At 42.4% G+C, this 24965-nt stretch overlaps 3 protein-coding genes across 6 annotated transcripts; 2 read left to right on the top strand and 1 right to left on the bottom strand.

Annotated features, from left to right (window-relative positions):
* The first annotated feature begins 2042 nt into the window (after positions 1-2042).
* On the top strand, positions 2043-6532 carry sgk2b (serum/glucocorticoid regulated kinase 2b). Its single transcript, XM_003450942.5, is given in 13 exon segments — positions 2043-2333; positions 2638-2713; positions 2811-2880; positions 2989-3014; positions 3241-3298; positions 4350-4376; positions 4378-4434; positions 4538-4669; positions 4793-4905; positions 5330-5549; positions 5639-5794; positions 5873-5962; positions 6043-6532. Coding segments are annotated over 13 exon segments (1254 nt in total). The 5' UTR covers positions 2043-2266; the 3' UTR covers positions 6205-6532.
* LOC100692278 (transmembrane protein 244) lies at positions 6459-9496 on the bottom strand. Its single transcript, XM_003451008.4, has 6 exons — positions 9329-9496; positions 8821-8906; positions 7435-7508; positions 7226-7351; positions 7096-7140; positions 6459-7000 (listed from the first exon to the last, which is right to left on the bottom strand). The coding sequence occupies exons 1-6, from the start codon at positions 9473-9475 to the stop codon at positions 6906-6908; spliced, it is 573 nt and encodes a 190-aa protein (XP_003451056.2). The 5' UTR covers positions 9476-9496; the 3' UTR covers positions 6459-6905.
* Positions 9497-10220: 724 nt separating this feature from the next.
* On the top strand, positions 10221-22771 carry l3mbtl1b (L3MBTL histone methyl-lysine binding protein 1b). Of its 4 annotated transcripts, none has more exons than XM_013274842.3 (22): positions 10221-10520; positions 11933-12067; positions 12247-12442; positions 12557-12770; positions 12882-13011; positions 13169-13220; positions 13635-13729; positions 13821-13925; positions 14024-14195; positions 14269-14360; positions 14477-14628; positions 14857-14933; positions 15323-15408; positions 15492-15602; positions 15701-15815; positions 16059-16158; positions 16689-16883; positions 16991-17092; positions 17185-17249; positions 17333-17505; positions 17812-17874; positions 21322-22771. In XM_013274842.3, exons 2-22 carry the CDS (start codon positions 11957-11959, stop codon positions 21448-21450), a joined length of 2535 nt encoding a protein of 844 aa, XP_013130296.1. In that variant the 5' UTR covers positions 10221-10520; positions 11933-11956; the 3' UTR covers positions 21451-22771. The 4 variants fall into 4 exon arrangements, with proteins under 4 accessions (XP_013130296.1, XP_013130295.1, XP_019220409.1 ...); XM_013274841.2 differs by lacking the exon at positions 10221-10520 and adding an exon at positions 10540-11094; XM_019364864.1 differs by lacking the exon at positions 10221-10520 and adding an exon at positions 10540-11094 and having other exon boundaries at positions 12584-12770.
* The last annotated feature ends 2194 nt before the right edge of the window (positions 22772-24965 follow it).

Below are 24965 nucleotides of genomic sequence, written 5' to 3' on the forward strand. Positions count from 1 at the left end.
CACAGGAAACCTCCCCCTGTTGCTATCCCAGGATCAACTTTCTGCAACAGCAACCAAGACACCCTGTACCAGCTCTACTCCGAACCCCACGGCTCCAAATTTAGACACTGGAGACAGAGGGACAAACTCGATGTTATTTCAGTATCTGAACTTCATGTCCCATTTAATTCACACCCTCTTATTCTCATTGCTGACACCACTCTTTTGATCATTTCCATCTGGTAACTGTACACTGTGGGATTTATTCAATCATCTCACAAGTACTACAGTGTAGCATACCATGTAAAGATTTCTCACTTTAAAATTTCTCTTATCATCTCTTTCTAATCTCTCTGCCTCTTCCATAAGAATTTGTTTACCACAACCTGTGCCAGACCCACCTGGTTCCTATTTCCATTCATTATATAATTTCGTGTTCATATCAATTTAGATTATGTAATTCAGACAGGAAGATTTGAATTTCACACGGCCTCAGTATGTAAATCATATCTGGAACAAGCAGCTACTATGAATGTAAAACGGGTTTGATCAGATATCACAAGCATAAAACTCTTTAACGACATAGCAGGCTTTGCCAGTTCTTCAGACATCCAGCAGCCACGAGACAGCATGACAGACTTGTCATGTATTGGAAAGCTGCCATGACACCGGGGTATAGTGTCCCTGAGCCACTATATGTTGAAAAGGAAACCGAGGGCAGTGAATCCACTCTCATAAAAATCATGTCTCTGAATAAAATTCCTTCTGGAGTAACATGAACCAGGTTGTTCTCAGTTTAACTGATATTCTAAATACAGTATCAACAGTGTAGCAGTACTAGTGCTGTCACCCACTCATTGACATACTGGTGGTTTCTAAATGTCGGTGGCTGGAATTTCTTAGAAAGCTTCCATACAGTAATAAATAGGATCATAAAAAAGATGTTACAAGTTACTAAAAAGTTCCCTTGACATCACCATATGGGCCTGAGTCACAGGCCGAATATCAGCCTGAGAGCGCATGATTCCCCTGTGCTGCATTCAAGTGCCAGGAGGTCATTTTGACAGCATGTTATGTGGACAAAAATACTGGGCCACCTACATATTACACTTAGAGCTTCTTATGGGAAGGGTTTTCTTCAAGATTTTGGAGAATGTTTATAGGAATTTTTGGACATTCATTATTCAGAGGAGCATTTGTGAGGTCAGATGCTGATGTTGGTCCTGGCTCACATTCTCCTCTTTGGATCATCTTAAAGGTATTCAGTGGGGTTGAGGTCACGGCCTGTGTGGACCAACAATGTTCTTCAACACCAGACTCATCCAGCCAGGCCTTTATGGCACACCGGGGTACAATCCATCAGCAGTGCTAACATGTAATGTAACATCAGCTGACATGTGTCGATATTAACAACTTAGTAAAGGATTTACATTTAATTTTTCACCATTAAAAAAGTCCATTCTTGATATCAACAATGAACTTCTTGCTAGTGAAAAATACCCATTAGAGGCATCAGTAACTTCACTGAAAATAACGTTATAATTCCACGTGGGCTAATTTGTGGTAAGTTAACTGCAATTGGGACTATTAGCTAGATGTAAAGTACTACTTACTTTATAGTCAGAATTTGTCTTTCTCTTTGTTCCAGTGACATAATGGTTACACGTCTGAAATGGGGTTGTTGATCTGAACTGGAAAATCTCCTTTAAACATTATGAAAAACACTTGTAGACCTAATTTTTGCTTTTACTAATAAAAATTAAGAATTTATTGACTATTAATAAATAATAAAGAAAACTGTAGATCAGTTTTTGGTTTACTGGAATTCTAATGTTAAAAAAATTGATTTACAGATATATTTTCCACTGGTGACAGCTAACCATCTATTAGTCAGCAAACCGTTTAAATGTTAAAAGGCTTTGGTGTACGCTTATGCAATCTAAGCTCTGCAGCAGGAACGAGAGTCCCAGATGCTGCAGAGGAAAAATGAAACATGCTGCTGGCCAGGGGCTGGTCGTAACTTAGGGTTGTCCACACATAGTATATTTTGGATATCTCCGAGGGCACTTGAACGCAGCTTCACTGGTATTCAGCGTGTTCCCTGCGTCACTGGTCCTTAAACTGAGCGGCAGGTCAGGGGCGAAGTGAGCCAAGCGGGGCACCTCAGAGACGGACAGTCTACCCGTGTGCCTTCAGCAGCAGCTACCTGCGCTCTGCTCCTCTGTTTTTTCTTTTTTAATTTTTATTTTTCAAGTAAAAGCAGCTGGTCGTTTTTTTTCTTTTCCAGATGACAGTGACTCAAGAAAGGCCCATGACCTATGCCAAGATGAAAGGCCTTGTCTCGTTTCTCTCAGGTAAGAACGTTAAATATAAATGTTTAAAATAAGCTTTACTTTACCTTTGATCTTAAAGCAAGCTCGTGTATAATATCTAATATAAAGATAAAGGTAAAGAGGCCAAAAGAGAGTAGTTACTGCATAAAATACCACAATGTTAAAATTATTTATTTTGGCTTGAAAAGTTCAGAAAGTCTCCAGATAATTAGAGAAGTTTGATAACTTGAGAGAAGTGCAGTGTTAAAGTCACACCAACCTTCTGCTGAGTAAATACAGCTGTTGACCTCTTATGTAAGAGACTAACCCCCTTCCTGTGCTACAGCTCTGCTCAAGGGGAAGAAAGTGGGCTTCAGTGACTTCTTGCAGAAATTTGTTTCCAGCCAGCACCTCTGCCAACAGTAAGTTGGCAACAGTCATTTTTTCATAGCTTTTTTCCTTCGTGTTGAACCTTATAAAACAAACCCTCATATTCTGTGTCTGATCTCCCGATTGAAGCCTGGACACTGAGAAAATCCTGCGGAGACAAAGCAAACCGGGGAGAAGGAAGGAAGAGAAATCTAGTTCGGTGAGTTTATAGAGAAGACTTTTTTTAAAAGTATTTGCTGAGTGTTGACAGAAGATGAAACTTGAGCTGACCTCCTGACCATCCTGCCCCTCTATGTCTTTTCCTCAGAGCTCCACGAACACAGAAACCTCACAGTAAGTCATTTTCTCCCCTTACATCTGGAAATATTTTGTCTATGATGTCAATGATGGACAATCTTGACTTAATACCGTGGCAAGAACATTTTTTTCTCATTCACGAGCTTCACCAGAGGCAACCTGAGAGTTATTTCTAATCATGCATTCACATCCATTCATTATGCATGACTTATTCGTACTCGGCCGTTCATTATTAACTGTTTTCTGCTGTTGTATTAACCAGGATGAAGCCATCAGACTTCGACTACCTCAAAGTCATTGGCAGAGGAAGCTTTGGAAAGGTGGGGAAAAAAAATCCCTCAGCACCTACCCCCCCGACCCTCTTTAAGACAGCTGATTGCATGCAGGGTGGTCTGGAACATGAGGCTTTGTTATTGTTCAGTACAGGAGATATCCACACAGAATCCTCAGCACAGAAAAACACATTTAGGCTCTGTTTAAACCTGCTTTTAAATCAGTTTTACACCCACTCCAATTGAACAGCTTTAAGCATCAGTGCACCAAACAAGCACTGGTACCCTGGATGTTAATTTCTGGCAATTTTTCGGTGGTCATATCATCATATCAGAGAGGTGGCTGGTCAAAAACAAGTTCTAGCTTAGGAATCGCTCATTTCCCAGCTGTGATTCATTCTGTGTGAAAAATACTTTTCTAACATAGTCCCAAATCTAACTCATCACTGTAAAACGGCTGGTTGCAGTTTTTTTACTCTCCTTTTTTCATCACTTACAAACAAACAGAAAACACCTACATCCACTCACGAACAACCTGGCTTGCCTCGTCTCTGCAGTTTGTTCCTGTAACATCAATATTTCAGTCCTCGCCCTGTCTCTGACACATAAACACAGTCCATTTCTTTCATTTCTCTAGACATCGTACCTCTTGAATTCTTATCTGATGAGTCAACAGCTCCAGGACATTTTTTTCTCTCACTAATTTCAGCCATTTGTCTTGTGCTTGTGGGTCTGGCTTGTACCATCTCAATATTTCGTCTCATATGATGAAATTACAGCACTATACATGACCTAGATATGTCATAATTTTTAAGAATAAACAAATGAGCACGCTTCCAAAAATATTTTAATACCAGAACAAAGCCAAAAAACACGAGACTTACTTACATTTACTCCTCCACACTGTCTTCAGCTTGGCTGTGTTATAGGTAAAAATGTACCAGCTGTGTTGTGGTTGGTTGCAGTTTTTTAAAATGTGTTTTTCTGATGCTGATGTGGTCGGATGGGAACTTTTTTCCCCAGATTTGGTTGACCTTGTAAGTTGCTCTGTTTGAGGTTGGTGCTGTGAGATTAAATGTGAAAATTCAAACTTTTACAGGTGCTGCTGGCAAGACATAGAAAACAAGGGGGGGGTTTATGCCGTGAAAGTGCTCCAGAAACAGTTGATTGTCAAGAGGAAAGAGGTAATCTATCTATCTATCTATCTATCTATCTATCTATCTATCTATCTATCTGTCTGTCTGTCTGTCTGTCTATCTATCTAATGTATGTGTTGTGTCTCTGTAGCAGAAGCATGTGATGGTTGAGAGGAGTGTACTCCTGAAAGGACTACAGCATCCATTCCTGGTGGGACTCCACTTCTCTTTCCAGACACCAAACACTCTGTACTTTGTCCTGGACTATGTCAATGGAGGGGAGGTGAGTGTATAAGATTAAGGATTTCAAAATATTCTGCATTCAGATGTTTAGTTGTTATGTACGCTATGAGTTTGTAGAAGTGCAGGTGTTGCTGTTGTGTTGAATTCCTCACTTTGCTTTCAGCTTTTCTACCACCTGCAGAGAGAGGGGTCATTTCCAGAACCCAGAGCTGCTTTCTATGCTGCAGAGATGGCTGCAGCACTGGGCTACCTCCACTCTCTTAACATTGTCTACAGGTATATACATACATATACATATGCACACACACACACACACACGCACACACACACACACACACACACACACACACACATACACATATATGTGTGTGTGTGTGTGTGTGTGTGTGTGTGCATATGTGTGTGTGCATGAAAACACAGCATTAGAAAAGCCACAGCATAGTCACCCTTCCAGGTTTTTCTTGCCTCGGTGCTCTCTCTCTTTCTTTGTGCATGTTTGATTTAAACGTGTTCTGCGTGTTTGATTTATTCATGTAGTGAAATCCCAATGAAATTTTCCCCCTCAAATCCACCATGTTCTCCGGCACCACATTAAAAAGTAAAGAGTGAGGAAAAGCAATGTGAAGCTAAAGGAAACTAACAAAGAAACAAGAGCTGATGTGAGATTTTGCAGGACTCAGTGTTATTTGTTTTTATGCAGAGACCTGAAACCTGAGAACATCCTGCTGGACAGTGAGGGCCACGTGATGCTGACTGACTTTGGGCTTTGTAAAGAAGGTGTGGCCACAGGTGGGATCATGCACACCTTCTGTGGCACTCCGGAGTACCTTGCTCCAGAGGTGCTACACGGCTATCCATATAGCCCAGCTGTGGACTGGTGGGGACTTGGCACGGTGGCTTTTGAGATGATCTGTGGACTGGTGAGTCCAGGTGCAGTGATCTCTTTCCTTTACATCATCAGCATCTTCACCTTAATCCATCTCACTCTTCCCCTACTTCTCTCTCACAGCCTCCATTTTATAGTCGCAGTAAAGTGCAAATGTTTCAGAACATCCTTTACGGCCCTCTGCAGCTACGCAGCGGCATCTCTAAAGCTGCCTGCTCACTGTTGGAGGGCTTATTGGAAAGAGATGTCTCCAGACGCTTAGGAGCAAGCTGTGACATTGTAAGTGCCCCAGCTAAAAAGAAGAGAAACAGTGATGAAACAAGGCCACAGAAGGGTTAACTGTTACTGTATTTCCAGGCAGAGCTGCAGGAACATCCCTTCTTCGCCTCCATCAACTGGGATGACCTCCTGGCCAGAAAAATCAGACCCCCTTTCATCCCAAAAGTGGTACGAGTGAATCAGAAATGAGCTCGGCGCGCTTTTGTTTTTAACCGAGGCAACATGGCTCACTCCTCTCTCCTCTTCAGGCGGGCCCTTGTGATGTCAGTTACATCGACCCAGCGTTCACACGACAACCTGTACCCGCCTGTGTGAACGACAGGTGCCAGGAGGCCGGGGTCAGCGAGGCCTTCCCGGGATTCTCCTACATGAACCCGGTGGAGTACCTGGCAGCAGAGCCGGTTTCATAACAACACCGGATCCTCTGGGGGCGTGTTTGTTCAGTTGTTTCTTTTTTACGTCATTAATTTTTAAGTGGGTTTCTATTTTTAAGAACTTGAGCAAAAAAGATTTTTATGCTAACAGTGCAACATACTGTATGTTTCATTGGATGTTTAGTTTTTTTGGCTATTGCTGTTATTTCAATATGTGGTTGTGATGATGGAATAGGCTGGTCACTGTTTCATGCATCCTCACTGCTTTAATGCATCATATGAAGCACTCAACAGTTTGGAGTAGATTTATTTTTCAACACACTGCATTTACAGGATATTAAAATATACAATGTGTACTGCAAAATTCTCATTCTACCATTACATTCACAGGTTACAAGTGCACTCAAAATACTTCACTGGCTGCTTTATTGCTGCATAGTGACAGAGCAAAATACAGAAAGCATCTCCATGCGGCGTTTAGATTTAAAAAACAACAGGATGCCAGCCTATTGGCAACACTAAAACACAAATTGGACCCCAGCTCCGACTTCACGTGTGGTGTTTTGGTGTCTAATTTTAGTGACGAACAGAAAAAGCCCATCACCGTGGAGAACCTAATGGGTGTCTTCCCCTCAAAAAAAAAAGAGAAAAAAGGAGAGCATCTGTTCTGATCCTTTCTACCTCACTTCACAAGACTGTGGAACAGTTTGGACACAGGGAGGGTGGCTTTCAGTCTGTCAGTAGATGCTGAAGGATGCGTAGCTCTGCTCACTCTGGCATGTGAAGTAAGCAATCAACTGACCATTGCAAATCATCAGAAACAAGCCACTGCCTAGGGAAAAATGAAGAGTGACATATTTGAAACAGCTAACCTCATGAAGTTAAGACTGACAGTAACCGATGAGCTGGCAGCGGTGTTTGTCTTACCTAAAGCCAGCCACCACTGCCACACGGTAGGAAACTCCAACATTACTGCAACATGGAAACAAAACGTGTCATTACACAATACATTTGGTTATTCAAGCCTGGGTAGATGCACCGATACATTTCTGCTCACCTAGGCTGGTGATCATTACATGCACCAGTGTGACAGTGAGAGCGTAGTCCCAAACCCGCCTCCTCACCACTGCGGCAAACAGAAGGCCACTGCAAAAGTAGGTGAGCTCCAAGGACAGGAGGTTCACTAGAAAAAAAAAAGATAAAATACATTATGTGTATAAAGCTCCCACTCTGTGTTGAGAGCATTCATGCATAAGGTGTGCTCACCCAAGTATTTGGAGTTGGATTCAGTCGGTTCAGTCTTAAAGTCAAAAGGAATCAGTCCGTCAAAGTGGTCCAACCTGAGAGGAGAGATATGATAAAGTTACAGCAAACAAAACATTAAAGCACAACCTATAAGTAAATATCTTAAAGTAGAATGCCCTATAAGTATAATAATTTATAAAATAAATATCTTAAATACAGTAGGATAACCTATAAGAACAATGACCTATTAGTAAATACCTTAAATAAAGTAGAATGACCAATAAGTAGAATAACCTAAGAGTAAATAGATTAAATAATACAGAATAACCTATAAGTAAAGTAGAATATCTTGAGCATAATACGATATGACAAAACCAAATAGGTCAATAAGTTAAAAAATTAACCAAAAGAAAGGAGCTTAAACAGAAAAATTAAGAATGAAATTAAAGTAAAATATATAACAGTTTGAATGGAATACAATAAAACATACCAACAAAAACCCAAAATGAATATAATACATTAAAGAGGCTCTGTGGAATAAAATATTCAATAATGTCATACATTTAAAAAGGATAAAAAAAAACCCTTATTAAATGTAGTCAAAGAAAAATGGCATAGCAGTGCAGTTAGTCTGTTTTTAATGGTGTGAATTGTGTGATTGGTGTAACCTTTTTTTCTCAGAATGCTGAGATTTTGACTTAAACGCATCATTCTGAGATTAATCTTAGAATTCAGAGAAAAAAATCTCAGAATTCTGAGATTAATGTCAGAATTCTGAGGCTATTCTGAAATTAATCTCAGAATTCTGAGATTTTTTTCTATGATTTCTAAAGTTAATTTCAGAATTCTGAGATCAATCTCAGAATAGCCTTTAGAAACCTTTAGAATTCTGACATTAATCTCAGAATTCTGAAATTAACTTTAGAAATCATAGAAAAAAATCTCAGAATTCTGAGATTAATTTCAGAATAGCCTCAGAATTCTGACATTAATCTCAGAATTCTGAAATTAACTTTAGAACTCCGAGAAAAAAATCTCAGAATTCTGAGATTAATTTCAGAATAGCCTCAGAATTCTGACATTAATCTCAGAATTCTGAACTTAACATTAGAACTATGAGAAAGAAAAGCTCAGAATTCTGAGATTATTTCAGAATAGTTTCTGAATTCTAACATTAATTTCAGAATTCTGATGTTTCTTTCTCTTTTAGAACTCTAAGAAAAACTCAGAATTCTGAGATTAATGTCAAATTATTGACTTTTTTATTCAGAATCCTGACATTTGGATTCTGAATAAATATATTTGTTTCTTGACATTTGTTGCTATTTTATATAATCATCAATATACTTCCAGTTATTATAGGAGACAAATCCTCCTTTCGATCCCTTGCGCGTGCGTGGCTCTCACCTGAAGGCACCAAAGCAGACGCTCCCGATCATGTAGAAAAGCGAGTAAAATATGAGCAGACACAGCAGCAGGTTGAGGAGCACGGTCTGTTGGGATGGATAGAGAGAATGGGGCGTAATTTACAGTTTTTTTTCCCCCGTCAACACTACATATTTTCCATACAACGCAACATGAGCAAACACAAACCTAAAGCTGAGGATTGCACTCTCACAGTATTATAGACGCAGATCCCCGCAGTGGGAGGGATATGCGTGGTCTGTAAGCAGGCAGACAGGCAGGCTCTTTTATGTGCTGCAGCCCGACCTGCTTCTGGTTTATAATATATAAGAGGTATAATATACACATTTAACGTGTGTGTTTACATTAGATCTAAAACAGGCTGTCGTAGCCAGCTTATTCTGTTGTTTAACCGCACATCATTCCCACTTTCGATCCACGGCTTACAGAGACGCCTGAAAACCCACAGGACAGTCGGATAACCTCACACCACACGATCTCCCCGTCTTACCTTCGAGTCGACCGCTCTGCCTTTGAATGCCATCTCATGTTTTCCCTTTAATGTTTTATTCCCAAATAACGTGGGCTGCAGCAGGCTGCACGACCTCCGGTTAAATCCCCCAGCTATCCTCCTAACAAAGTGGACACGTACCGCCATCTAGCGGCCAACAGGAGACGCGGAGCAGCGCCGCCGCTATTACAGCCGAGCTGAACTCGTTTCACCTCGTATCAGGGCGGCCCTTTTTATTTGTTTTTAACTGAAAAAATAAAGTCTTTCCTCTGTATGTGCCAGTTGTATATCGTCGTGGATATTTGTTATATTACCCACCCCAGGTGTTTCCCATTTGGGGGGGGGGTATACCTCGCATCTGCAGCCTTACCGTGGAAAGCCGCCCAGCGTGCATGGGAGGAGATTTAAACCGGCAGGTTAGCTGCTTATATTCTGGTTGAATATGAGTGATTTTGCACCCAGCACATACTTCCATATCCGTGTGGTGACCAGACGAGGCACCTGTGTGGTCACGTGTTGAGTTAAATTGATCATTTGTCACAGTAATAGATAAATAAAATAAATAATAAATATCGTGCACCCAGCAGCCTCGCCGTGTGATGAAACGTGATGGCATCACCCTTATTGTAGTCGGGTGATATTTCAGTGCATCAGAGGCTACGTTAAGACTGACACACCTCAGTACACTCCATCCATCAGTCTCGTGTGTAGCAGCCCCATTGTGGTCGTTTTTCAGGTGATTTTACAGGCCTGAGCGTTTATATCCATAGTTAGCGCCGGTGGTTGTATTCTTATTAACGTTTGTGTCCTGAATATGTCCGCCCCAAACGAGCTACTACAGCGATCAGAGTGTGCTTAAAAAGTGGGAAGTGACCAGTTTTTGACCATCGGGGAAACAACGGCTCCCCAACGGCTCTTTCTGGGGGGGACACGGTGCTCCATGCTCATACACAGTCGGGTTTAAGGCTTTTATAGGCGGTTTGGGAACCCGGAGCCCCTGTCCAGCGGATAATTCTCGTTACACCGATTCTAAATCGAGTTTTGGGGCGTGTTATGAACGTACGCAGGCCCGGTATTGACCACCAATAGTGAACTTAACTTTTCCGAGACCCAAAGTTGTGTCAGGCAGCGCGTCTTGCGCGCATGCGCACCACTCTATCCAGCTCTAAATAAGAGTTAAAACAGAAACGAGGTGAGTTCCACAATTGTTAAACAATACGGGCGTTAATAATCATTTGTTGTCGTTGACGAGGACGGCGTTTGAAAAGCGGGCGTTCGTTTTTGTAAACTGGCGACAGTTTCCATTATTTTCACTCTGATTTAAAACGGCGAGAATAAATCGTTTTTTTCCAAGTTTCTATTGAAGAAATTAATCAAGCAACAATGTTAAAGCTCGTAACAGTATCGCGGTGTTGTTACGAGTGTGCGTGATATTCTGTGATGTATCTGCGTTTTGCAAATGCGTTTTCCTATTGTTATTAACCGGGAAACTTATTTATTACAGATCGTCCTTATAGCTGGCTCTGCATCCAGTCTCAATGCTACGGTTAGCCCTCTATAGCAGCCTTCAGTTCATATTAACTGAGTGGAGCTAGCGACTGTTAGCTTTATGTCAGCGCTAGCTAGCAACCTGGGCTGACATTCCGTGACAAGGGGAAAGTGAAGAAAAACGGCCAGAGTGAATGAAAACATCAAGTCAGGAAATTACACAGCAAGCGTTTGCTTTTGTTTAACGTGTAGCAGCTTTGCAGCATTTGTTTAAAATGGTAACTTGAGTAATTAACATAGTTTAAACGTGTTGGTGGCCTCTTCCTATGCTCCGCCATTTTGTATAAGACGAATGCTAATCATGGGCGCTCTTACATACACTTTATTTATGGCTAGAATAAAACTGAGGCATGGGATGCAAAGTCTAACCCAACCGAGATCCAGGAGCTCTGATTGTTGTTTACTTTTGACACGGTTGTGACCACGATGCAAGCAGAAAATAAAACCTTAATTCAGTGTTGAACATGCGTCGGGACTAAAACGTTATATCGTATTATTAAGCAGATAAAGACGTTTTTAAGTTTGGCCAGTGAGTGCAGAAAACAGTGTTCTCCTTACAGCTGATAAACAAATGAGCCTCTCACTTGGTCCTTGCCAGGCAAGCAGTCGGTTTTAAGAGATACTGTTAAAACAAGGAAAAGACGAACTTGTCTGGTTAACTTAAAGTTGAGACGTCTTTCCACTTCTTTGTCAATGATCTGGACAAAGGTTTACCCTAATGGGGTCGTTTGTGCTCGCATTTCTCTGATAGTTGGCCGGCAAAACAATATTATTATTGACTGTTTTGTCTGAAATCGAAGTGCATGGTGTATCCTGCACGCCAGCGCGCAGTCGCCATCTAGTGGTGATGCTGCGCAAAGCTGTTTACAAGTGCAGGGAGGAATAAAAAACTGCATTTGTGATCGCAATCAGTTCGCTGATGAAGCCGTAGAGGACCGCCTGCCTCACTGCAGTTATCATGCACAGGGAAACAATAGGGCTAGAAAACAGAAGCGTAAAAGTCAGAGGTGCACACTGTGCACATAATACCATGCCTTTCCATGTGACTCTTTGCAGGTCGGTCATATCAGCAGAGTGGGAATGACTGACACTCCACCCAGTGATGGCCCCTCCCAGGGAGCTGAGTTTGACATTTCAAGTGCGTTTGACTGGCAGGATGGCATTGCAACGCTGCGAGGCAGTGATATCAGGGTACAAAAGAGATTTTTTTGTTTTGTTTTGTTTTTTGGTCCAGGTTCTTTCCTGCTTGTGCAAATATTTGTTTATAGGGGGAGGAGGCTATATGTATAGCTGTTTCTCAGGCTGAACTCTTAATCGGGACCATAGTGGCACACCAACTTGGCTGATAGGAATGTCTCTCTTTTTTTCAGTTCCGCGTGACAGAGTTTAAGACTTATGAGATTGTCACAGATTTAGAGGTCAAAGGGCAGGAGGTAGAGCCTAACAGTGAGACCTTGGACCCCGCACCATCTCACACGCCCACCCCTCCACCTGAAGGCCAATCACAGACAGGGACAAGCAAAGCTTCAACCAATCAGAGTAAACCAGGACTGTCTCAAGCTAAAGGTATGATGGCACATGATTGTCATTGTTATAATGAAGACTTTCACTGTTTGGTTTTTAAACTCTACGCTACGTTTTGGCCTCAGTTTCAGCCCTTCTTTCTCCTCCGTCTTTTAGCTCCTGGTCCTGTGCTTTTGTCTTTAGAGGAAGGACCCAGTATGGAGGGCCCCAGTGTGGAGGTTGGGCCCAGTGTTGAAGTTGGTTCTAGTGCAAACTTGGGCTCAAATGGGGAGCTGTCAAGGTGCCGGGCCTGCGGTGGCCGTGCTCCTGGGGATGCCCTCCTGCAGGGGAAATTCTGCTGCTCAGCTTGTGCCCAGCCTTCCAGTGGCAGGTAAAATCATGCCTCTAATAATGCCCTCCCCTGATTAAAAAAACAATATTTTTTTTTTTAGATTAACTTAATATTTTTTGCTTCATGTGGACCTTCTTTGTGTTTGTGAAGATCGTCTCCGGGAGAAGCACGGGAGGGTCAGGCAGTAGAAGGAGAGAGACTTGGCAAACGTGTGCGCAAAAAGAGGAAGATCTACATGGACTCTGGTGATGAAGAGGAAGAAAACCAAGAAGAACCAGAGGTGAGGAATATACCTTCAACACTTGTGTTCGGTGGTCACCTTCAGAGCTACATACATACCAGATGTTCAGGCTTAAGTTTCCTCTCATCTTACAGGATGAGAAGGGTTGTGATAGTCCTGTGTAACACGTTTTGCTCATTCTGCTTTTTTCTTGTAGGAAAAGGCTAAAGCTACAAAGGGCAGGAGAGGAGCCAAAATTGCCAAGCTGGGTATGATGAAACTAAACATTATTAGAATCTGTTAATGCCCTACATCAGTTTATTGTTGTGTTGTTTATCTGGTGATACATTCTCAGCTTTCGAGACTGTCCTCTGATTCGATTGTCAGATTTTCTGATTAGCATTTGCATTATCTTCCAATTCATGAAACCTACAGGCAATGTTATTTCTCAGAGCGACAGAAAGCAGGAATGAAGAATGAGTTTTTATTAATTTGGTTAGACTTAAACCAATATTATGAGCATGCTGTTTTTGCCCATTTTTATTTAGGGACTTCGATAGAAAGAAAATTGTTAGACTGCCTTAAATACATCCACGTATTCATGGTTTTATATGCATTGTGTGTCATTGGCATACACTTAATACAACACATAATATGTCACTATTTGTTCACCCAACCTTTAGTTGCTGCCCCACCCAATAAGAAACGGGCATGGAGCTGGCCTTCTTACCTCGAAGAGGAGAGAGCCGTCGCTGCTCCAGTTAAACTATTCAAAGAGGTAAAAACCTGCATATACCTGCCATTTGTACCCCGTTAAGTATAAACTCACAGTCTTGTTTAACTGACCTGTGCTGTTATTATTCTTGCAGCACCAGTCGTTTCCACAAAGCAGGAACAGTTTTAAGGTGGGGATGAAGCTGGAGGGACTTGACCCGGCTCACCCGTCTCTATTCTGTGTGCTCAGTGTTGCAGAGGTATTAATGCTAATGCTTGACTATGGAACATATACGCTGTAACATTTCTCTAGATAAAGACTTTCACTCATGGATGCCTGCCTCTCTTTGCATCCCAGATCCAAGGTTACAGGGTGAGGCTCCACTTTGATGGATATCCAGAATGCTATGACTTCTGGGCTAACGCCGATTCGTGGGATTTGAAACCAGCCGGCTGGTGTGAGAAGAACGGACACAAGTTATTGTTGCCTAAAGGTAACAAGAATACCACCAATAAACATGAAATTCAAGGTAGAATTTTTATTTTTTATTTTTTTAACAAAGTTGGGTCACAACTCAGCTGACTGGGCTTGTCGTGTTGCAGGCTGTAAGGATGGAGAGTTCAACTGGAGCACGTACGTGAAGAACTGCAGGGGTCAGCTGGCCCCGAAACACCTTTTTAAGAGCCTCAACACAGTGAGTGTTAAACACATCTGAAGCTGTCAGATGGTTCTGTGATTCAGTGGATTTTGTAGGCTCCGTGTGGCTAAATTGGCTAAATGCGTATGGTCTTTTTGTTTGTTTGTTTTTAGTCCGTGACTCCATCCGGGTTTAGAGCTGGGATGAAACTGGAGGCGGTTGACAGGAAGAATCCTGCTTTGATCTGTGTAGCAACAATTGCTGCCGTTGTCGACAACCGCCTGCTCATTCATTTTGACAACTGGGATGACACACATGATTACTGGTGAGAGATTATTACCCAGAGATGTTCGCCGGTCTGCCTTGAGGGCAGCTGGAGATTTGAATCTGTGTGAAAGCAGTGCTAATTTAGTGCCTGTCTACTGAAGACAGCATGCCACCGTATTTTAAATAAACAGACTAGCGTTGTAACTACAGAGTTTCTAAACCTTTTTATTGGTGAATATTTCTTTCAAAACCTCCGGTGTTATCGTTTACTTGTGTTTGTTTTAAGGTGTGATGCCAGCAGTCCATACATCCACCCTGTGGGTTACTGTGAAGAGGCTGAGCTAACACTCACAACTCCAGCTGGTAAGACAGACCAAGACACATGTGAGTCAGTATGAATGTAATATACTGTAGGACCCAACTCAACCCAAGATCTGAGATGATTAATTAAAGGCCAGCTAAATAAAAAATGCTAAATAAAACAAATAAAAATGGCAAAAAAAAAAAAAAAATCTTGAATCTTGAAATAGTAAAATCTGATAATAAAGCCACAGATTAATTATTCTGTAGAAAGTAAGTGTGCTCATGTTAAGTGTATTAATTGTAAGATGTCATTTCCTATCGATGCCCATGTTGCCACCTATTTTGAACCTGCTGGATGTTGTTGTCACGCCTGTAGAAATAGCTTTGTTTACATGGTGTCTGTCTGCAGTATCCAGTGCATCTAATGAGTCTTTATCTCCTCTCTTTAGAATGTAAGGAACCAAAGAGTTTCTCATGGGAGAAATACCTGGAGGAGACAGGCACACAGGCGGCTCCTGCACGAGCTTTCAAAGTGGTACGGTATACGAGTATGCAGATATTTACGGTACTGTGCTACAGTAGTCTAAATACAGTCACGTGATTCTGTGTTTTTTCCAGCGACCTCTGCACGGTTTCCAGGTTGGGATGAAAGTAGAAGCTGTTGATAAGAGGAATCCCATGCTCATTCGTGTTGCCACTATAGCAGACACAGAGGACCACAGACTAAAGGTGGGAGATGTCTCTTCATTGCAGCGCTTTTTGATTTTTTTCTGGGCTCAGCCTTTGTTTAAATTCCTGTTTACCTTCCCGTCCTTCTTCTCCTGCAGATCCACTTTGATGGCTGGAGTTCAGAGTATGACTATTGGGTGGAAACCGACTGCCCAGATCTTCATCCTGTCGGGTGGTGTCAAAAAACTGGACACCCACTACAATATCCTAACGGTGTGACACATTTTACGACTCTCTCTCACACTCACACACACACAGACACACAGACTGTCCTTGTCTGTCCTGCTGGGTGCTGAGGGTGAGGTTGCCAGATTTCTAATTTCAACAGATGAGTCAGCACACTTGATCTCTGCCTTTATTTTACTTGGATAAGACATTAAGAGGAATGTATAATGAATTCAGAATAGTTTTATTAAGTTTCCCGTGTGTGTGTGTGTGTGTGTGTGTGTATTTCAGGCTCCAGTGATTTATTGACTGCTCCAGGACAAGGATGTCCTACCCCGGGATGCAACGGCGTTGGGCACATCAGGGGACCTCGCTATGGGACTCACTACACGTTCGTAGCTCAACCTTTCACAGTCGTCTTTTGTTGCAACTCTTATGTCTTACATCTCCATTTTCATTTAAGATGTTTTATGCATTTCCCCAATTGCTCTGCCGGTTTACCTCAGGGAATATTTGTCATAGTTTCTCAGTCGCTGCAGTGTTGCCTTTCTATCCTGTTTTTAAAATACTTTTAACACTCTTAAGTGCGCCACTTTCCAAACGGATTTCAATAAAATATCACAATTTCCATTTTTGTTTCTCCTGTCAGTCGTCAGGTAATGTCACATTGTTATATTAAGGTGTAGTAACCATGTCTTAACAGTAACTTAAAAAGGAGAAGTCTCCAGGTTCTCAAATGTTGCGTTTTTTTGTGTGGGCTGCCAGCACTCTACATGTGTTACTTGTGTGTTTGTCTGTATGTAGGAGGGCAAGGTGAGGCGATATTAACTGCCTTTCTGTCGTCTGTGTTATAACCTCTTACTGGAGTTTAAAAAAACAAAAGGCAGTCTGTCCCAGCGATGTTTGTGTCTCTGTGTGCAGTCAGGTGAGCTGTCCGTACTCAGAGGTGAATCTGAACAAAGAGGGTTTGCTGCCAGACCGTCTCAGCGGAGAGCGGCCTCCCGCCCTCAGCGGGCCTCATCCTCGTGGCCGACGCCCTGACCCAAATGCAAACAACACAACGCAAAACTCCTCGACGCAAGATCAACCCGAAGGAGCGGAGGACGCCCAGAACAGGTTCAATCCTTTGCCGACATACTTTAACAGCTCCTATCATATCAGGGGATTTGCATGCAACTATATGTAGTGGTTTGTACCTGAGCAATGATTAACTGTGTTGCTAGGAAACCGGCGACGGTGGAAGCTGAGCGCACTGGACGCAGTAGCCAGGCAGAGGCACAGAGTGGAGCCAGTGAGCAAAGCCACAATGGAACAAGGCCTAAACGGTACCTGTCGCTCACGATAGCCTCACACCACGCTGCGCCTGAGATGATTTGTTTGTTTCAAGGAGTCATTCTGTTGTTGGTCTTCATTTCAGGACAGCTCCAGTTCCCAAATACCTGAAAATGCACTATGTCAAAGAGGAGATTGGCGATAGTAAAGGTAAGCAGGGGGAAAAAGTGCACAATGAATCGTCTGCCTCACACCCTCACTTCCTCCCATTGACTCCTCTTAACTCTCCTCAGCCTCTCCAGAGGCCATCTCCTTCCAGCAGGCGCTCCACGAGTCGGTGTTCTCCCCCGGCATCTCTGCCTCGCCTCCCCATCGGGTGGCTCTTTGCTGGGACAAACACTGCCAGCTGCTGCCTGAGGTCCTGGGGCTGACTGCCAAGAGAGTGGCCACTTGGAGCGCCGAGGAGGTTAGACATGCTTAGACACTCAGACTGTGTAAACACAAGAAAAGCAGGCACACAAACTCTGAATCCACTCATCCAACATGAAGGCGGCTAGTTGTTCAGGGAGACCGCAACTGTGCATGAATATTCAGTAAGGGCTTTTCTGGGTGTCGCGGTGTGTGCTGGAGCCTTCATTCTAGCAGTCAGGTGAACGAGTGAGGGTCAATAGAGGCATGTAAAGAATCACGATTAGTAGATAAACACGCATTGATCGACATCCTGCGTTTGTCTGAAGCTGTTTGCTGTATGTTTATTTTCTTTGTTCTTCAGGTGGCTGGTTTCGTCAAAGGGCTTCCAGGGTGTAAAGAACACGCTGCTACATTTAAAACAGAGGTAAGCACTTCAGGATGGTTTGTAAAAAGAAGTGAGAGTGAAAGTAAAAGCCACATGGCATGAACACTGAAACTTCTGAAGGATCGACGCCTCTGTGATCTAAGTGGTAGCAGACAGTCCGCTCACTTTTATTTTTAAAGTTGAGCCAACACTAACAGGCAGGCTCCGTCCCTTCACGTCTTTTGTTACCCTGTTGGCGGGCTAATTAGCCACTGTCATCAATATCAGTCAGCTGGCTCTGTAGAAAGTGTCTTATCGTGCGGTCAGAAAAATTCCCACCTCCCCAGTGTGGATGATGCTCTGTGAGCTGGAGGGAAACTCTAACCAGAACCTGCAGCAGATGGAGAACTGACCCATGTGCTGCTACACCAAGTTTACTGAGGCCTCAGAGCACAACAGGGACAGACTTTGCTTACTGCAGTTGGAGTTTTGTCTGCAGTACGATGGAGTCACTGAAGAAGTAGCTGATCATGGCTCTGATTATTGTCAAGATGTATTATTGATAATTCATCTAAGAAAGCACAGCTGAGTTTTTGTTGTTTTTTGCGGGGGGGGCATGTAGGTACAGTACCATCACACATGCCATCACAGAATATAATTCAGCGGAAACACTCCAGAGTGTAGTCTGGAGAGTTCAGCAGATATTCCAGAACAGTTAGAACAATTTAAAATTAAAATGTGTTTTATGTAGGGGGATCCATGTCAGAGTGAAGTGGGAGGATTTACAAGAGGGTGCTGAGACCTGCTGTAACGTATGAGGGCGGCTCAGACAAAAAGACAGGAGGCCAAGCTGGAAATGTTAAGATTTCACTGGGAGTGACCTGAACGTGCAAGATCAGAAATGAATACATCAGAGGGACAAATGAGGTGGAGCGGTTGGAGACAGAGTTAGAGCAGCAAGGCTGAGATGGTTTGGACATGTAGGAGAGGAGGGACAGTAGACATACTGGACAAAGGCTGTTGAATAAGGACTGCAAGGCAGGAGGAAAAGAGGAAGACCTCAGAAAGAGATCATGGATGTAGTGAAGGAGGACGTGCAGAAGCTTGGTGTGACAGGAGAGGGTGGTGGGAACAGGGTGAGGTGGAGGCAGATGATGTGCTGCGGCGACCGTTGAAACGAATAGTGTTTAATACATTTGCCTTGCATGGGAGGAGGAGGCGCAGTCCCAACCTCCTAACTGATTTATGTGCACTTGTGTAGCGTGTTGTGTTACTGGTGTCTTCTGCTCTCTGTTTCAATCTGTGTGTGTGTGTTTTCTCTCAGTGTGTAAACACATACAGTGAAACAGGGAGCAGAGGAGATCACCAAAACAGAATTAGATGAACCTTATTTTGATGGCGGATTCAGCATCGGTTGGTTTACAGCGAATTACAGCCTTTGTTTTTTTCTCTACATTATTTTTTTGGTCTTTTGTCTTTATTGGATAGTGAAGCAGTGAAGACAGACAGGAAAGTGGGGAGAGAGAGAGGGAAGACATGCAGCAAAGGGCCACGGGTCAGACTCGAACCCGAGCTGATGCCCTCTGGCCGTGTGGCATGTCGCTGCCTGTTCATCCACCCACTGTATTTTACATTACTAGAGTGGGATAATGGTCGTGGATGTTTTGGCTCTCGCCCACACAACCTTTCTGTAAGAAGTACACACTCATTTGTTTTGCTTTGAGATGCTGGTGCCCAGCACAGAAAACAGCTTTAAACAGAGTTTTAACTAATAACTGCTCATTGTTGGTTATTGTTTAATGCTTTATCGTTAGACAAATCAATTTAGAACTTGCTTTGGATATGAGGCAGATGCTGTTGAAGGTTATTCATTTCTTTTTTTCTGGATCAGTCCTTATATGTTATTTAACTGAGTAATTTATCAACTAAGGACTTCGGACAATACCTAACTGACCGAGGTTCAATCAGTTTAGCTTTCCCATTATTTCCTAGCATTGTTCAGAATATCAACCCTGCTGATATGAATGAGGTTATTCTCTAATCCAGCAGCTGCTTTGGGTGCCACTTTTGTTTATCAGCAGCTGGTCAGAAAGCTCTCGCTCATTTCCTGTGAAGGGAACAAGTGAGAGGTCCCTATTTTGCATTTGAGAACATGTGAAGAAAGCATGCATAAATAAATAAATAAACAAGGGAATACAAGTGGCAGCAATAAACAACTTCATCAGTTCAGTCTGTGTGTGTGTGTGTGGTCTGAAGTCTGGCGTAAAGCTGGCTTAAAAATAGCTGCACATTAAATCGTAGATGTTGTTCTTTTGCATCAGTCATGGTGTGCAGTCTTCTCGGACACCTTTTTGCTGACTGCATAATTTCATGCAGTCTCCAGCTTTTTCATCTTGCATATATTTTCATAACATTAAGGTTCTACTGAAAAATGAGAGAAAAAAAGCCTCAGTTTTAGTGCTTCCAAAACAATTCACATGTCCACTCTAATGTAAATCCCGGTGCTAGTTCAGATTTACGTTGCATGTTAACCAATGGCAAAGAAACCCTTAGTGATTTTTATAAAACAATAAAAATGTCAGCCACGTTTGTTCTGTAAAAATTAGCTTTTTTTTAAAGTTTAATTTTGTTTAGTTTAACTTTATTTAAATGACACAGCTACAGTAAGAAGGCAGGTTTAACAAACTCTAAGATGGGGAACTCTGAAAGGCTGATCAGAGGACTTAGTGAGACTGATTTAGGGGACTGTCAGTGGAAACAGTTTCCAGGTTCAGACTTTCAATTTTCAGACGTACCTTTCAAAATGTTGCTCGGCTGAATTTCGACGTTTAGACAAAAGCGACGCAGCACGGAAAAAAGCCAGCCCATGAGGCAGACCGAGAATCCCGGCTGCACAAAAACAGCCAAACAGTGATGCAGTCGAGAACAACCAGACTTTCCAGTGTTCCTGGTGTTTATGCTAACTTCACTGTCTGTAGTATCGCTCAAAACTGTCTGAAAAATTAAGTTTACTAAACGGTTTCTGACAAGTAAACAGCAAATAAACAGACTCTTTCCCCAAATCCAGCAAACCTCGCCGCTATGAGAGGAAAACCTGGCTCACTGCAGACACTTAGTTAGGGGTGATGCTGGTGACTTTCTATGGCCTGCTTTGTTAACGCTGGCTATCAATCGTTTGGTGACCGTTTATCCAATAATGCAAAGAACAGACACAGTTTGACATTTTTAAGATAAAAATTACTAGAAAATGAACAAAGGTACTTCATGACCTGTAGTGAAACAATCGAAATCTTTGACAAAACTAATAACACACCTAAAAGTTGATCCTAAATTCTTATTTTGTCAAATCGTACTTTAAAAGTTAAGAAGTGTTGCTGTTGCTTTGACCCCTCCTGGTGCTTCTAGCATTAGAGGTGAGGTGCGTTCATACTGTTTGTGCGTCACCCAGCGTACAATAGAAAGTCTTTTAAAGTAACAAAGCCTTTCCTTGATTTTTTTCCTCTTCAGCAAATCGATGGCGAGGCCTTCCTGCTGCTCACACAAGCAGACATCGTCAAGATCCTGTCAATCAAGTTAGGACCCGCTCTGAAGATCTACAACTCCATCCTCATGTTGAAGAACGCCGATGAAGAGTAGAACACGACTCCAGTGGGACTTGCTCCTCGACGCTCGAGTAAAGACTTTGTTTTTGTTTTGTTTTTTTGTTTTTTTTTAATTGTCAGAACAAGTTTAACTTGTTGAGCTCTGTGACGGTGCAGCTACACAAGAGAAACAAGCGGAAGCCATCATCTCAAAAAAATGTCCATCTCTCCTCCCTCCTCTCTCCATGATGGACGGCCCTGGTCAGCCTGAGGGAGAGTTTTCCATCATACCCCGAGGAACCCTTAACTTATATCGTGTTTGTTTACTGACTCTTTAAAAAAAACAAAAAAGGAGGAGAAGAAGAAGCTACAAGCACCTTCAAGGTTTCTTAACATTGTACAGCCAACAAATTGGATTTTGCGTCACAGTTCAGTTGCATTGTTTTAAATCTGAGCTGTAATGAAACGTTTTTTGTGTTGCGACTTACTTGAGAACACACATTGTTTTGTTTTGTTTTTTTCTTTTGTTTGTTGTTTTTTTAAGCTGCAGAATACAATCGTGAGGCGGTGGGACATTTTTAAATGTGAAATCCAGTGGAGCAGAAGCACTATGTAGTTCATCTTTTCTCCTCTAGATGGAGAAAGAGGGCCACTCCACGGGCCCAAAGGGCGCGAGTGAATTTGGAGCTTAAGTTGAATGAGGAGGGATGGGATGGTTAAAAGTGTGTGTTTGTGTGCGAGTGTGTAAAAGTGTGTTTGAGAAGTGAGGATGCAATTTCCTACTATCCCGCTTGTGTTGGTTGGTCGTTGCAGGGGGGGAGGGAGGAGTTTTGTGACAAGCAGGGCCAAGGGCTAACTGTTAAATTAAGGAAGCTTGGAGTTTTTTTTAAGGTGGAGCAAGCTCTGTTCTTCTACTTGTGTTTTTTTGGGAACGCTCCATGAATATGAATGTTAAACACAGCTTTCAGTTTTGTTGTTTCTGGTCACAGTGTTCTTGGTTCAGATTAACCTCTGGTCTTTTTACAGTGTAAATAGTATACAGCTAGCAGAGTTTACTCCTGTTTGGATATGCAAAGGCTCCTCTACAGGAGAGGACGCTGTGGCAGTAAACTTTAAAAAAACAAAAAAGAAAGAGCCTCGCTTCATAGTTTTGGAGAAAGAGGAAAGAAAACACCCACAACAAACATGTTCAGTGTCCTTGTAAATCTGCGTGTACTTCAGCAAGTTGGAATGTGTACATCAGCAACTGTTTATATGCAAACAGCTTTTATTTATGTATTGTAATTTAAGGGGTTAATGGTACGCCATTCTGGCTCCGAGGTAGCTCTGGCTGTTTGGAAAGTCTGAATGGGTGAAAATAAATGAGATGCACACTGTCGGCTGTCCTCATTTGACTCTGGACATTTCACCCTCTCCCACACACTTGCACAGACGATCTAAAACTCAACTCTACGCTCACAGAGCTAGTACCAGGTTGGACCCCTTTTATTACTTCATGGCACAGATTCAACAAGGTGCTGGAAACGTCCCTTAGAGATTTTGGTCCATATTGACATGACAGCATCACACAGTTGCTGCAGATTGGTCAGCTGTGAATCCCCTGTTCCAACCACATTCCAGAGGTGCTCTTTGTGAATTCATTGTTATGTTCAAGAAACATTTATTAGTTGGGCCTTGGGATATGGTGTGTTGTACTGCTAGACGAAAGTTACGATGTGGTCATAACAGGCCAGGTCAGCAACAACGCTGAGGTAGACTGTGCCATTGAAATGATGCTCAGTTGGTACCAAGAGGCTCAAAGTGTGCCACAAAAATGCCAGCCTCACAATGGGACCAATAGCAGGCTGAAGCATTGCTACAAGGCAGGATGGATCCATGCTTTCATGTTGTTTACACCAAATTCTGACCTCAGCATCAGGCTGTTGCAGCAGAAATCAAGACTCATCAGACCATTGATCCCGTGTGAACTATGTAGCTTAAGTTTTTTGTTCTTAGCCGACAATGTCAAATGTCAGTGGCATCGTAATTATTCAGTAAATTTGCTCCAGACTTTTCAAATCTGTGATGGAAATTTAATGCAGAGTCAGTAAGAACTGGAACATCCTGTTTAAATTATTGTTTTTTTAAATCTAAGAGATAAATTTGATCACATTTGGCAGAGCCATCCGTAACATCACGCTGCAGTCAGGTCTCAGTGGCCCACAAACCTAGAACTCAGTTGAGAGCAGGGGCACCTGGTGTGAGCTTTCACCCGGAGAACTGCTGCTCACTGGATATTTTCTCCTTTCTCAGATCATTCTCTGTAAACTCTACAGATGGTTGTGTGGAAAAATCCCAGCAGATCAGCAGTTTGTGAAATAAATAAAGCAGCCCGTCTGACGTCAACAACCATGCCACTTCCAGAGTTGCTTAAATTGTATTTCTTCCACAGTCTTGATCGTGTCTACATGCCTAAATGCAGCGAGTTGCTGCCAATGTGATTGCCTGATCCTATATTTGCATTAAAAGAGCAGCTGAACAGCTGTACCTAAGAAATCACTTGCAGACTATATAGGTGTGCATTTTTTTTAATTTAGTTGATGTTCACTGGATATGTGTTTTTAGGCTGCGGTAAACATTGTTTGCATGCTGTGTTTTGTGCCATGCAGTCATTGACTTCCATTTATTTCTGTATGTTACATTATTTAGGCTGCAGATGGGAAAAATGCTAAATTCATGATAGGCAAGCCTCCAGTTTGTATTAATGTCAAAGTGGCATCGTAATTATTCAGTAAATTCGCTCCAGACTTTTCAAATCTGTGATGGAAAATTAACGCAGAGAGTAAGAACTGGAACATCAAAGCATCTGTTTCCTGTTTAAGGTACTTTTTTTTAAATCAGAGAAAAACATTTGGTCAAGAGGCAGAGCCATCCGTAACATCATGCTGGAGGCAGGTCACAGTCAGGTCACAGTGGCCCCCAAACCTAGAACTCACTTCCTGTGTCTTGCCCACATATGGCCCACATGCAGACTTACCCACAAACCAGATTGCTGATTGAAACACATGTGGCACATCTGCAGCAGGCTGAAAGTCACACAAAACCACTGCTGCGCATGGCCTGAATCTTACACTCGTAACCCAGAAGCTTTCAGGTATCTTTAATACTTCTATTCCTGTTTTCATCTGAACTGTAAAGAACCGCAAATGAGCTCTGAGTGGATGAAACAAAATGTGTTTGTGATGATGTAAAAGCTACATCTGTTGGCCCGGTGTGACTCATTCTATCTTCACCACAAACGGAGCCATCGCTTACAAAATGGACCTGAAATCCCCCATATTTATATCCTGAGTAGATTTTCACAAGTTTAAAAATGTTGTATTAACCATGAACTTCACTCCATCGGGCTGCTGGACTGTGATACAGTGTTTAGATACCGTTTTTGTTTGACCTTATCCACAACGCAAGTTACCACTAACAAGATGGACTAGCTAGGAAATCTGGGCTTAAATGCTTAAAGGTGCTAAACTAGAGTTTGGACATTAATTATTTTGTTGGTTTGTTTGTTTTTTTCCGAATAAGCTTGTGTTT

The sequence above is a fragment of the Oreochromis niloticus genome, linkage group LG11 (genome assembly GCF_001858045.2).
Source record: "Oreochromis niloticus isolate F11D_XX linkage group LG11, O_niloticus_UMD_NMBU, whole genome shotgun sequence".
Lineage (NCBI taxonomy): Eukaryota > Metazoa > Chordata > Actinopteri > Cichliformes > Cichlidae > Oreochromis > Oreochromis niloticus.